Source organism: Pseudoliparis swirei, chromosome 4 (genome assembly GCF_029220125.1).
Source record: "Pseudoliparis swirei isolate HS2019 ecotype Mariana Trench chromosome 4, NWPU_hadal_v1, whole genome shotgun sequence".
Taxonomy (NCBI): domain Eukaryota; kingdom Metazoa; phylum Chordata; class Actinopteri; order Perciformes; family Liparidae; genus Pseudoliparis; species Pseudoliparis swirei.
This window is the reverse complement of record NC_079391.1, coordinates 8,432,790-8,447,229: the sequence shown is the minus strand read 5'-3', so window position 1 is coordinate 8,447,229 and position 14,440 is coordinate 8,432,790. Positions and strand designations below refer to the sequence as shown.

Genomic DNA, 14,440 nt, shown 5'->3' with positions numbered 1-14,440 from the left:
ACTTTTAAAAAGAATAAAACACAACATTAGTTGACCTTTTTTAATGAATAATTAATGTCATTCAAATGAATGGAAGCAGTCGATACAGTTATTAAATAGAGGAAATTGCAGAGCAATCATCCAATAACTTTTGGGGAAGAGTTAAGGCAGCAAGCCGACACCGTTGGAGGTTAACGTCGACTTCCCCACTGTTCTCTGTGGGTGCAGAGCAGAAACACATCGTCTGCAGTGCAGCTTCATTGTGCTACAGCTATCTAGTGTATTCATTCAACCAGTGGCATGTTCCATGTTGTTAGGTCAGGATGAGGCACCTTCGATTTTGGAGTAGGCTCAAGTCTGATTACGGCCACGGTTCCCCAAACACCCAGTACAGACAGAGGAGGAACACCTTACCTACAGCTCAATGAATGAAACTTTCAAAAGTCATCATTTAACGCTACACTTTTACCCAATGGTTTTGAACATGTGCCATTAAAAAAAAAAAATAGCAACTGAATTATGCTCACATTTTCTTTCATGAGTTTCGACTCATTTGTCAGCACAAGAAAGCACACGGACACCATCCTAACAAAACGGCTGCCAGTGTACTTGTTTTGAACTGCACACAGAAAGTATGATCTTAAACCAGCAGGAGATGCCAATCGAATTCATAAGATATGATGGAATTTTCACCATAATTTGAAAGAGGGGATATTGGTCATTTAATGTGTTCTATATGAAGCTTCAGAATATCTGAAAGCCCATGATGGAAATGAAATCCATTGAGTGCAGCAACCTCTGCCAGCCCAGATGAGATGGTCTTATCAGTCCTGCAGGTTGGCGCTTCAATAATTAAAAGCGTCACTGAAGTCACGTTTGTGTGTTCCTTTGGCGGTGCTAATGGTACCGCCGCGGCCACCGCTCCGAAACCCGTTACCACGGCCGCCGCCACCTCCCCCAAAACCACGCCCTCGTCCACCCCTGAAGCCGCCTCCTCCTCCGCCTCCTCCTCCGCCACCTCGGTCACTGAACGGCTTCTGCTCCAGCTCTGGGAGCTCTGTGGCCACAGTCAGTTGCCACCGGCGACCGTCCTTCCAGCCATCCTGTTGAAGGATTGAGTGAACAGGATGTTTAGATGTTAGCAGATTTTACGTCAGATTATTCAATTTGAGCAATTAAAATCTTGAAGAGAGTATAAACAGTCCATCCAATATCCTTGAATAGCGTTGAAGCAGTTGTTCTCACCTGAACCTGCGTGACTTTGTCAGACGGGACATCAAAACAAACGCCCTGTTAGAAACACAATGAGGGTGAGATGGTGAGCGTTACTGGGGTCAGTCTATGTAGCTGCTGTGCTATCAGAGTAAGAGCCACAACAGGTACGGTCACACCTACAGAAGGGCGTCACATCTACTCTGAACCTTTTTTGGAAAGACATGACAAGTGTGTTGTAACAAGAGTACCCCTTTGTATTCATAGCATACACATAACCAAATATACAATTTCATTACAAAGGTAAGTCAAACCCTAATGTTAACTGTAAGATAATAAAAGTACAATCTAACACGGTCAAGTTCCACAATGGCTTCAATAATAAGATACATCCTAATCGGGAATTTTATTTTTAAAATCTGGAAATGTAACAAATGTATTGGACTTGTATATAAACCCCAGCAGCACTCCCATATGTACATATGTGTGTGTTTACATACCATTTTGCCTTTGAGGAAGCTCATTCTGTGAATGTGGCTCTCAAACTCTTCTCCAAGCTGCTCTTTGATAGATTTCCAGGCGTAACCCAGATTATGCATCTCCTGAGAACACACCATCTGCACAGTGGTGAAACCCTGCAAAAACAAACGGAAACAATTAATTAAGTGGAATTAGGGTCATACAGCATCTAAAAGAACAACACATGTGTGTGTGTCCCAAGACTGAATTATCCTGCAGTTGTTGAGAAACCCATGCAAGGTTTTCAGTGTTAAACAGTAGCTTGCCCAGATGTGTTACCATAACAGATGAGTCGGTGTGTGTATATAATCGTCTGTTTTGTTTTCCTGTTCGTTTGTGAATATATTTGTGTGTTATGTAGAGGTCGTTTATGACAAGTGTAAAACCAAACTTACAGCATCACAGTTGAGCAGTGACCTCTGCTCAAGATGTGTGGCTCCAGAAATGTGAGCCAGGGCGGCAGCGAGCGCGTCGACCGCTCCTCTCTCCTCAATCAGCTTCTCAGCCGACGCTCTGAAGTGGCCGATGGCTGTAGCTGGAACAGAGTCCAGAAACCTGGACACGACGCAGAAACAAAATCATCACAATCTGAAACTTGATTGCTTTTTCATAAATGTGTTTCACATTGAGCATTAATTAAGCTTACGAGATAAATGATGTGACTGACAGTCCAAAAGTTTCAAACAGGTATCAATAACTGTAGTTTTAAACATCTTAAACAAAAAATATACGGTTCCATTTGGCTCTTATCATCCAGATTGATCTACCTGACGGCATCCTTGCTTGAGGACTTGATGATATCGCTGGCAGTGGGAACGCCAACTCGTTTGAATGTGATACCCTGGAAAAGCAAATACAACGCCTTTTGGTCAATACTCAACACAGAAACATCTGAAGTAAAAGAGTCAAACAGGTTGCACTGAATGTCGGAATCTTTCTACACCATTTCAAACGACAGCGATAAGGTGGATTTCAGTCTGGCATCATCCTCAACTCTCGCCTCGTAGGAAACACTCAAATGTACTATTCTCGCCTTCCTTCTTGTCCATTTCCACACCATTTTTAGCACAGATGTCAATAGAAGCGACTTGTTGCTGTTTTTAAGCTGTTGTCCTCTTCTACTTAGAATGAACAACAACAAAAAAGACACGTACGGCTTTGTATTCGACGTGCCGCAGCAGGTCCTCCTCTTTCCTCTGGTAGAAACAGATGCAGACTCCAGGTCTGCCGGCTCGGCCCGTACGTCCTGAACGATGAATGTACGACTCCACATCCTGACACCAACCAGAGACAGTAACAGTTTAGGGGAAGGTAGGGGTGACATGTCTTTATAAGTCCATATCTTGTGCAACACTGTTATTGTGAAAGTGTGTACGTTAACATTTGACAAAGAAGGGTTCATTCTTTTTTAAATTATTGATCAACAATGGCTCAATAATATTGCAGCTGCTTTCATTTTCAAGTCAACACAATCATGTGTAAATACCAATTTTGAAATGTCTTGTTTTATGTAAAAGGTTCAGTACCGTAAGATCAAAACGTCTTTGTAAATCTAAAATATAATAACATTTGCATAGAAAATAAATGGCGTGTTTGACAAATGCAAAGATAAACGTATGTGGTGAAATTCTGACTACTTGCAACAAGTCACACCTTGGGTGGAGCACACTGTATCACCAGGTCCACTTCAGGGATGTCCAATCCACGGGCTGCGACGTTGGTGGCAACCAGAACCTCAAACGCACCGTTCCTGAAGCCCTTCAGCGTCATCTCTCTCTGTTTCTGAGGAATATCGCCATGGAGAACCTGGCAACCCTGATAAGATGCATACAAAATGAATTAAGAAATGAACACTGCACGTTTCCTGCTTCTTCATGCCAGTTTCTCTTGATAAAGGTGTGATGTCCTGCTGCTGTATGAAGCAGATATTCATAAACTGTTGAGTAAGTGTCAACCTGTTTGATGGAGGAATTCATGGAAAGTTCGTTGACGTCTTTCTTTGTCTCACAGAACACGATTGTCTTGCCGTTGCTGCCGCTGTAAACCTGGATCACATCCCCGATGACAGCTGCACGATGTGACCAGTGGCACGTTACGGCCATATGCTACAGAGAGAAACACAAGGCGAGAGAAGAGACATTTTCATTAATCCAGGTGGCAGATTTAAACTGGATTACAATTCCGTTTTACTGAAAATTAACTTTATGGTCTTTCCTAATGGAGATTAACTGTAGAACCGTCTCTACTTACAGGCAACTTTGAGAGTGCCAAGTCTAAAAATTAAGAATGCTGGAAGGCTTGTTAAATTACCCCAATCACTTTGTCACCAACACACACACACTTACTTCTACAGTTGTTGCAGTTTTCTGTGTTTTCTTGCCGATCAGATCTACATGTTTGCACTTTGGTCTCATGTATTTTCTTGCAACCTCGTAAACCCAGGGAGGGCAGGTGGCCGAAAACAGAAGAGTCTGTGGGTTGGATTCAGAGTCTGGGGAGGAGCACACACACAAACATTTAAAAAATGTTTACATACTTGATCACTCTACACCAATCTTTAAATCTACTTGAATCCAGCAATCCAGACTGGATTTTTTCATATTTATTTGTGGGTTTAAAATTCACGTGGCCTCATTCATGTGTATAAATTACAGGTCTGCAGCCGGGTACTGATGAAATGGCGGAGACGTCCATTTAAGGGGAGAATAAGGCCCACAAACGAGCCAGTACATATACAGTCGCATGCACAACCGATGAGGAGACCCTGAGCACAGACAGAGCGGTGGTGATGACCGTGACAAACACACAACAAAGAGATTTCCATGCAACACAATAGAGATTCACTTTACCTTTCACATATGATGAAGACAAAATCTCTTCAACCTGTTCTGAAAATCCCATGTCCAACATCTGGTCTACTTCATCCAGAACAACATGTTTCAGTTTAGAGAGGTCAAGTTTATTGTTCTGGAGGTGGTCTTTGATGCGACCAGGGGTGCCGACCAAAATATCGATACCATTACGGATAGCATCAACTAGACAGAAGGGGAAACCACATCAAACATTAATAAATAAGGAGCTGGTATTTACATAGTGATGTTATGCATTTACTCTATATATTCATTCTTATCATAATATTTAGTACATTTGAATAACATCAGCCTTAAAGACTCTAAAAGTCCTTACGCTGTGGGTTGTATGAGCTGCCTCCATAGAAGCAGGTGATAGCCAGCTTCCGGGTGATGTCTTTGAAGTCCTTTGCAACCTGGATAGCCAACTCTCTGGTGGGAGTCAACACCAACACCTACAAACAGACAGAAAAAACACTCAGTCATACACAAACATACTCAGAGAACAAATAATTAGTGATTGGTGCTGGTTTTTATTGATCGGTGAGAAGGTGAACAGCGTGTGCACCTTGGGAGCCCGGCCTCTGGTCATCGGCCCTGCGTCCAACTGGAGCTTCTCCACCAAGGGGATGGCAAATGAGAAAGTCTTTCCTGTTCCTGTTCGGGCTTGGGCAATGACGTCCTCGCCATCAAATACAGAATTGAATGTCTTGATCTGAATGTCAAACAGGAATTTGGCTCCGCGAGCTGAGAAAATGATGGAGAGAGTGGTGACAGAGTGGGATGACAGGAAAAGTTTAGAAAGGCAGAAGATCCACGTAATCGGTTATTTATCACGCCCCAAAGCCTCGCAGCAGCACCAAAGCTCAGTTAATGCTCCAAAGTACATTTGTAGTACAAAAAGAGTAGGTTTTAACATTAATCATATCATTTAATCTTTACGGCATTAAATTAAAATGTTAACAATGTTCATAAACACATTGTGTGGGTCAGACCACCGCTCAAAAACTGGAACATGTCCATCGATATTAAAAAGCGAGAAATTAATTGATATCTTAAAGCACAAAGTCTGCAACGCTTCTTTTTTGAAGGGGCAGAGCAGCAAACATTTCCATTGTGAACATGTATCAATTCACCTCTGGTCTCGAGCCACAGTGTTGTTGACTAAGGTAGGAAAATGTAAAGACTTAATCTTTACCTTTTAGTTTATCAATGGTGAATTGGGAGATCCTGAAGTTGGAGAAGGCGCCTTCCTTCTGCTCTGTTGTTTCCTTCAAAACAAATAAGCAAAGTCAGAATCTTGTAATCTGAACATAACCGGCAATTTAAATCCTAAAATATTTCCAACATCTTCAAGGAGCTTCCCATATTGCCAGCCAGCCCACTGGTGGGAACAAAACTAAATACAAAAATCTCCATTTCCCGATATAATGTAAGAAAAATGTAACACCTAGAAAGAAGGATTTAGTAACAGCTCTCATGGTGGTCCCTCAAACTTCACCACTTATTCCAATTACCTCATTGCAGAGTCATCATACATTCAGTAACAACACAAACGTTCAACCCCTCGAGAGGAAAAAACAAAAACATCAGTCGAACCGTTTCTTTTTCGCTGTCAGAGTCGGCACTTGACTGGGCCGGTGTCTGGGCCGGTGTCTGGGCCGGCGTCTGGACGGGGGTGTTTGGGATGGAATGTCCGTTGGCTTCAGCCGCTGCCATTGCTTTCTTTTGCTTCTTTATTTTTTTCTAAAACCAAAGACAAAAGTTGAGACAATGTTATAGAACGGGCAGAGAATGACCGTTACAGCCGTTTTACCATTTACCAGGAAAGATCACCTAATGCTCCATGAAACAACACGATGGATAGAAAATATAGCTTGTTGTCTTTTTAGCACAAAGACTAGGTCTTTTTTGTCAGGCAAGTATCCGCCTGGTCACCAGATATTCAAACTAGTAAAAACATCCCACTGACCTCTCCAGCCATCTTCTCAATCATCTCTGGTGTGTCAACATCGTTACTGCTGCCATTCAAGTCTATGTGGTCGTTCACTAGGTCCACCGCCAGCTTGTCTCTTTTCTTTTTTTTCTTTGGTGCCGGAGGTTCACAGTCTGGGTCCTCCTGCTCCTCCAACTTCTTGATTTTTAGCTTCTTCCCCTCTTTGGTCTAGACAAAAACAATAGAGTAAAATAGGATTTAGTCAAACCCTTTGAAAATACAGTGGAGCTACTCAACATTTTAAGAAAGAAAAATGTTGGCTGCTTGAGAAAAATCTAGTTAGTAGTCATTTCATCATATTGTAATTTCAATCACATCATTTGATTGTGGCTAGGTGAGGTCTAACTAGAGATAGGCGGTTAATATTAAAGCTTGTTTCACTCCTGTAAACACACGGTTTCAGTTAATGCGTTGGAGTGATCTCAAATATAGGACACAATGTGACATTGTCACTGTTGTTTGAGAGAGATTCATTCAACTAAACTATGTAAAAAGCACATTCATGGAATAAGAGCAGATTCATTGAGAAATATGGCCATATACATTAGAAATACATAAATCAACATTTCAATGTGAACCTACGGGTGATGTTATGAACCCAAACACAAGGGCGTTAGATGTTCCAATGTTAGTGGGATTTCCACAACAGGTATTTGAACCACAAATAGTCGAGCGAGAAAGCGATGTCAGTTCTGTTTTTGAATAAAGGGTTGGAAATTAATGTTTTTTTATAAATCCGATTCATCAATTAATTGAAAAAATAATCGACGGATTAATCGAATATTTAAATAATCATTTGTTGCAGCCCTAATTATTCTTCAATAACATCACATTGTGATTCATATGAAACGCATCGGCCCGCAGTGGACACTGAGCCTAAACTACACCAATAAAGCACATTCATATTTATGATTGGAAAAATATATAAACTATAGTCTTTTTGGAAAATACATTGTCTTACATATTGGAGAACACCTGTTGTTCAGCACTCCTGACTACAAGTATTCCAGATTAAATCATAACTTGCATACTTGTTCAAATTGGATTGCATTTATATGAGCCCGTTTTGAAAGGCTGTTATATGCTTCGTACGCCACCAGATGTCACTCTGCCTCTGTATTGTTTTTCAATAACGTGAACCAGACAAAATATTAACTAAATAAGCAGCTCAGTGTAGCATCACTGACTCAGCTGACCAAACTGCTCTGCATATTTAATAAAGAAAATCAATATATTTTAATCTTCTTAATAATTAATTAATTTAAAAACAGGGAAATGGTGAGTATGCGGAGTCACAGTTGACGAGCCCAGTTGTATGAAACGTCATCAGGTCGCGCCCGCAGTAATACGTAGACCTTAAAGGTCCCACGTGTCCGTACGTACGTACGTGTGACGTAACCTAGCTCACTCGTGGTTGATCTTTTAGCTAGGCTAAGTTAATGTACGATCAATATTAACTTAACAGTGGGTCGCGTACATATTCCCCAATTCATACACGGTAACACTACACTATGCTTGTAATATTTCACGACGAGTATCGCTCCGTCATGAGTCGTTTACGAGGATTCCTCACGGTTAGCCGAGGGCTAGCACGCTGCGCCACATGGAGACGCCGGGGACGAAACGCTTATTTCAGTCTTTTCCAGGGCGGCACCACTCACGCTGCTCACCTTAAGGGGTTTAGCCTCCGCGGCCGTGTCCACGCCGTCATCCATGGCTTGATCTTCAGTCTCAAAGATGATTTTTGTCGGCATTTCTCTTCCTTGTTGTAACCCCTCAATGTAGACACGCTGGACAACCCACGGGCACGCGGATGGAAAGGAACGCGCAGGGCTGCGACTCTCGAGGAAGTGCGCGAGTCTGACGTAGAAATAGAGGCAGTAGATCCGCACAACAAGCAAGAGCCGTAAATGGGCTTACGTAACACGCTACCGTCTACAATGAATTATTGCGAATAGAAAAACTAAAATGTAAGGAGTTAGATTTCGAATCAAATACAAAAAAAATTGTATTTGACCAATACTATATTATATGGTTATTATGACTACTTTTTGCACACATGCGGTGTTGATGAAAGATTAACCAAACAAGCTAAACACAAGTTTCATATGCTCATTTGATAAACTCATAGTAGCAGAAACAGCACTGCTCTTTAACCCTGTGGGATCTGGGGACAATTTCTCGATTTTACTTAATTTCTTAAATTCACTTTTTAAATAACTACCCAGCAGATGGTGCTGAGATAGTAACTCAACAACATTGAGTTTGTTGTAATTACATAATCTTATGGTAACAAGCAATATCCCATTCCTTCCCATGTCCACTCCTTTAAAAGATGGGGATCCCGCTCCCCGGATGGACAGAAGCAATAGATGTCTTGTGTACAGAATGAACAGCGTTACAGGGTTACAACACATTCTCTGAATATGACATTTATGAATAATGAGTAGACATGGACTACGATCAATACCTCCACCATCTATGAAACAGAAGGAGGAAGAGAGGTGTTCAACCTTGTTGTTAGTCTGAGTGGGGGGGGAAACAACAGTGATGAACATTATTAGAGCCAAGTCTATAAATAATTTTAAACATTTGAGTTTTTAAACTTTTTAAGTTGAGTGAGTGGAGAACAAAGCACAGCTGTCTGTTGGCATGTATGTTCTCAGCATCATTATTGGGGCTCTATTTTTTTCAGTTTTAATATCAGTTATCTTCTTTTTCATGTGTTGTGGAATCTCCTAAAGGCCACACACACACACACACACACACACACACACACACACACACACACACACACACACACACACACACACACACACACACACACACACACACACACACACACACACACACACACACACACACACACACACACACACACACACACACACAGTCTGTTTTTCAGGGACATTTAGCAGCTAATGATGAGTCAATGGTGGCGGTGTTGTTCACCGACCTGCTCTCCCAGTTGGATAAGTTGTGATCACAGGAGCAGAACTTCCTACAGAGACACAACAGCATTCAACAGCATCTACAGGTGTGTCACCCTTCTTGCATCCTCTCATGAGTAGACACTGGAGTGCAGCCTGAGAAATGCAGCGGGACCCGGTCTCTCCTCCATGTGGGGTCAATTTGACCCCATTCAAAGTTTAACATCTCTAAATAAGTGATTGACATCCCACTGTGGGATTAATAATTGACATTATTTATTTAGAGACTTTAAACGTTTTTGTTTCATATTTCATGACTTTTCCTAATTTATTGGGAACAACTGGTTCCAACTGGACTGCATTCCTTCCCGCTGCTGTCAGGCTGCACAACTAACTGCAGTCGATCGCTGGAGATCCTGGCAAAATCAGCACTTTATTTTTCCTCTGTAGATTTAGTATTTTAGTATTAGTATTTAGTATTAAGTATTGTTATTGTGTTTTGTGTTTTATATTTATTTTCTATTAATGCTCTGATGTGCACCACGGCTGTGATTTTGAAATGTCCCCACTATGGGACTAATAAAGGAATATCTAATCTAATCTAATAAACATAAAATGAACATGATAATATGTTTTCAATGATCTGTACACAACTTGTACGCATCGGTGTTCTTTGGGGTGAATTTGACCCCAGGCTGTTTTTCAATGTGTAAAACATATAAGAAATATCAACATTTTACACACATTGGTTTTGGTTGTTTTGGATGATATTGAGGTCAATTGTATAATCTTCAGAAGTTAGGGCCCTAACCTTACTTAACTCTTTTTAAAACTACGATTGTGTACAAATACACACAAACATATATTTACACAACGGGGCAGCTTTATCGCCATTTATTTATCTTCCTAATCACATGAAAAAGCCTCACTTACCAGCTATTCTGAGTGTCATACACTACCTCCAGCTGGAGGACTCCTGCAACTACATCAACCCATACCTGCAAACTCATGAGGAGTGAAAAAGGAGACAACCTCTTTCTTCTTTTCGCCACACCACATCCATGTTGTTTGATGACACCTCAAAGCTTTTATAACTGCGGTCTTTTGATTATTTTTCTGGAGGAAAATAAACACACTAAGCAGTTCATTTCTTGACCCTGTGCTGCCTGTTGCGATACCTGGAGCTTGCAGCTTCATTTTCCAACAGCAGTCAGTTTAACACAACAACCAACATCGTCTGAACAACAACAACAACAACACAGACTCCACGGCATCTCAGAGGCGGTGCAGGAAGTGTCGTGACTCCCACCGTGACCAGGATATTGCTAATTATTAGTCATCACCGTCACATTGTTCAAATGTAATGTTTAGTTGGCTGTAGCATCCCTCTCACAATCAGATTCATAAATGTATAGATGCTGCTGCTGCTGCAGCGCTACCTCGTGGCTAAACAACATGGTTACTCAGACATCATATCTAATGTGGTCGCAAAAGCACAAAGTAAATATGCTGTAATCCTTGAGCCCAGCATTTGAGAAAAAAACTCAGAGGGACAGCTAAAGAAAAACTGAATGAAGCATCTCAAATCAAAAAGTCCAGGATGTTCTGGACCAAATGTGGGGACGATTGCTCCAACTCTGTAGGAAAAGCAGCAACAAAATAACACAAATGACAAACAATTAAAAATAGAATTAAAACGACCTATGGGTGTGGCTTATATGGGTCAATTCATCTGGTCCAAGAATGACATATTTATTGTTTCCAAGACTTCCGGTACAAAAGTGAAAGCGGAAAAAAGAGGAACAAAAGTAATGTAATTGTGTCAAAACGCTACATTTGCAATTTTTAACAAACAATTGTAAGGGGAACAGACACTATTGGGGATGATTACTGTAATACCTCTGCAAATACATTTTTGAATACATCCACGATTAAAAAGGAATAAAAAGGAATAAAAATGCATTCAAAAAGACAACGCACTTGAACACGTTTTTAATTTCTTTAATTTCTTTATGTAAGAAATTAATTCCATTTTTGTTCCTCTTTTATCTTTTGGACCTTGGCGATTCGAGAATCGCCTTCCCACCCACCCTTTCTGTGAATCTCACAGAGCCCCACACCCCATTACCTCTCTTACCACACGTCGTGGTGGGGGTTTCTGTCAATTCACAGAACAAATTCCTGCTGGAAGTCACTTCTATATATAAACTCGGTTTCGGTGGTCCGTGACGTCACTAGCGACGTCACAGAACCAGAGAACATAGGCCTACATGTCATGTGACAATGTTTCCATGGTGACCTCGTCTGTCCGTGTAGGTTTTGTTCGTCTGTTTTTTCGTTTCATTCAAAATACGGAATACGGAAATAACGTGGTTTCTTCGTTTACCGTTTGAAACCAAAAACGGAAACACGGAAAAATACTTGTGTATTCCGTTTCTGTCTGAAACCAAAAACGATAGAACGGAAGTGCTTCAAATGAAAGTCAAAATAAAAGCCTGTGATATATATTCAGGGGTGCACATAACTGGTATGCAGGTACGCATGCGTGAAGATAATCAACAATGTGTAATGCCACTTGTGTTACTTCGCGCCTTTGTGTAGTTGACCGACCTGATATTGATCGTCTCTACACAGCAGCATGTCATTTCTGTCTCTACGTGTCGCGTTAACACCCCCCCCCGGAGGTGGACATCACAAAAACTGACGCTCCATAAGGAGTGTGTACCAAACACCATCTACCGGTACTCACCTGAGTAACTCACTGAAAAAGTTATGTGCACCCCTGACTATATACAGGACTGTCTCAGAAAATTTGAATATTGTGATAAAGTTCTTTATTTTCTGTAATGCAATTTAAAAAATATTAAATATTAAAAGAATAAAAGGCTTGCAATATTTCAGTTGATTTGTAATGAATCCAGAATGCATGACATTTGTCTTTTTAATTGCATTACAGAAAATAAAGAACTTTATCACAATATTCTAATTTTCTGAGACAGTCCTGTATACTAATTTCATGGTCTCTCTCTGGTGTGTCTTGCTTGCGGTAAAAACATCCAATCTCCCCATCACCCATACATCATTACCTCTGTCAGTTGCACCTGTGCCCCATATATAACTACTACACTACATACTGCCACCCGTGGTTAACCTGAGATATGCTCCACACTCAAACATATAATTCACAGGTATAACTAATGGCTTCTACAATCGTCCTGTCAAGTCTTATTGCAAATGTTCAAACGAGGGAAATATAATGCTCCTGTGACGGTGGAAGTATGTGTAATATGTCACAGAAACACCACAAGGCAATACATATATATATATATATGTATATATGTATATATTTTTACATAATATCTGAATTACATTGTATGCGGCAACCTACACATGGAATCGCATACCCCGTTATTTTCCGACAGAGATAACTTCTTGTCCGTCTTTGTGTGCTTCATGTTTCTTCTCTCGTCTCAATTTATGGCACTTCAGACCTTCCTCTTGTGCTCCTTATTCCACTTTCATCCGGCGTAGTAGTCATCACTAGCATGGCCTAGAGAGAATATAGCAAGAGAACTTGAATGCTTGACTTAACTAGTTATTACTTATGTTGCAATTATGTATATACAATTAGCAAATATGGTGAGTGCGAGTGGGACATGTACAGCTTAGTGGAAGTAGTTTGATGTGTTTTCTTTTTTACCTGGCTCTTTGTGGAACGCAGGGCAGCCACAGCCAGACATGACATTACAGTGAAAATAATTGCACCCACGACAGTGTAGACTAGGAAGATCAGTTCCACATGCATCGTCATGTCCTGGACAAACACATTAATAATTACACATGATATCCAGATGACATTGATCAAATTAAAATGTCTCATACTGTAAGATGGTTTGTGTTTTTTGCCCACAGTGTATGTATTTTTTGGTCGTTATTATGACTTTTTCTTCCTGCTTCTTTATTTTTCCAACAATTCTTATTGAAAACAATTTAGTTTGTATTTCATAAAGGAGCTTTATTTACAATGTATTTATCTGTCATTCCAGACCATAAGGACAGAACCGGTTGAATAACTGATTTGTGTACAAGACTTGAAAATCATCGGGAAATGAATATGATTTTTTATTATCTTATTTATTTAAATATTACATAATATCCTTAAATATTATAAATAATTGTATATAAATAATATAAATATTTAATATCCAACACATTTTGTTCTCTGTTCATAATGATGCAGTTTAATAAATGTTATATATACGTGATACCAAATCTGGATCCAAATTAGGCTTTTACTAATTGAAGTAATTATATCGTAAATATGTGTATTTGTGTAACAGAAGGTTGAACTGCTTAGTGCTGTAGATACTAACTATTTGTAGAATAAGGGCTGTAACCCAACAATAAATTAAACACATAAAACATATTGTGTTACATTTTTCAAAAATCTGAAATGTTTTCATTAGATTCCAAAATACACAAAATGTGTGTTGTTTATTAAACAATACATGTTTTATCCAACACGGAAATGTAAAAGCTAAAACTTGTTTTAGATTTGTGATCAATAAAATAATAGGCATATACCACAAACAAAAATAACAAATATTGATTAAAAAAAACAACCAATCACCTCATATGTATTGTGACCATAGTTCCTGAAGTGAACGACACTGGGCAGGATCAACATTACAGACCAAGATGCCCCCAGTATGGTCACAATACTCAGAGCCAACGAGATGGTTACCTGCATGTAGACACAAACAGAGATGAAAGAGAAACAGAAACATGGGCAACATGGAGATGCCTGCAAAAGCGCCCCCAAAATATTAATTCAATCATTAAATTAAAATTAAAACAATAACCAAGGACACAAATTAGTATTCCAAGCATTATTTGGATAACAGACAATGTAATGTATATACAATATATGATTTTAAAACATGTCTGGAGGGGAT

The 14,440-nt window shown here is 40.0% G+C and overlaps 1 protein-coding gene across 1 annotated transcript; it reads right to left on the bottom strand.

Annotated features, from left to right (window-relative positions):
* Positions 1–25: 25 nt before the first annotated feature.
* ddx21 (DEAD (Asp-Glu-Ala-Asp) box helicase 21) lies at positions 26–8,366 on the bottom strand. Its single transcript, XM_056413114.1, has 16 exons — positions 8,226–8,366; positions 6,532–6,723; positions 6,159–6,305; positions 5,758–5,830; positions 5,128–5,306; positions 4,897–5,014; positions 4,560–4,745; positions 4,056–4,201; positions 3,666–3,815; positions 3,364–3,525; positions 2,865–2,984; positions 2,478–2,551; positions 2,106–2,265; positions 1,692–1,826; positions 1,225–1,269; positions 26–1,082 (listed from the first exon to the last, which is right to left on the bottom strand). Exons 1-16 carry the CDS (start codon positions 8,307–8,309, stop codon positions 825–827), a joined length of 2,229 nt encoding a protein of 742 aa, XP_056269089.1. The 5' UTR covers positions 8,310–8,366; the 3' UTR covers positions 26–824.
* Between the last annotated feature and the right edge of the window lie 6,074 nt (positions 8,367–14,440).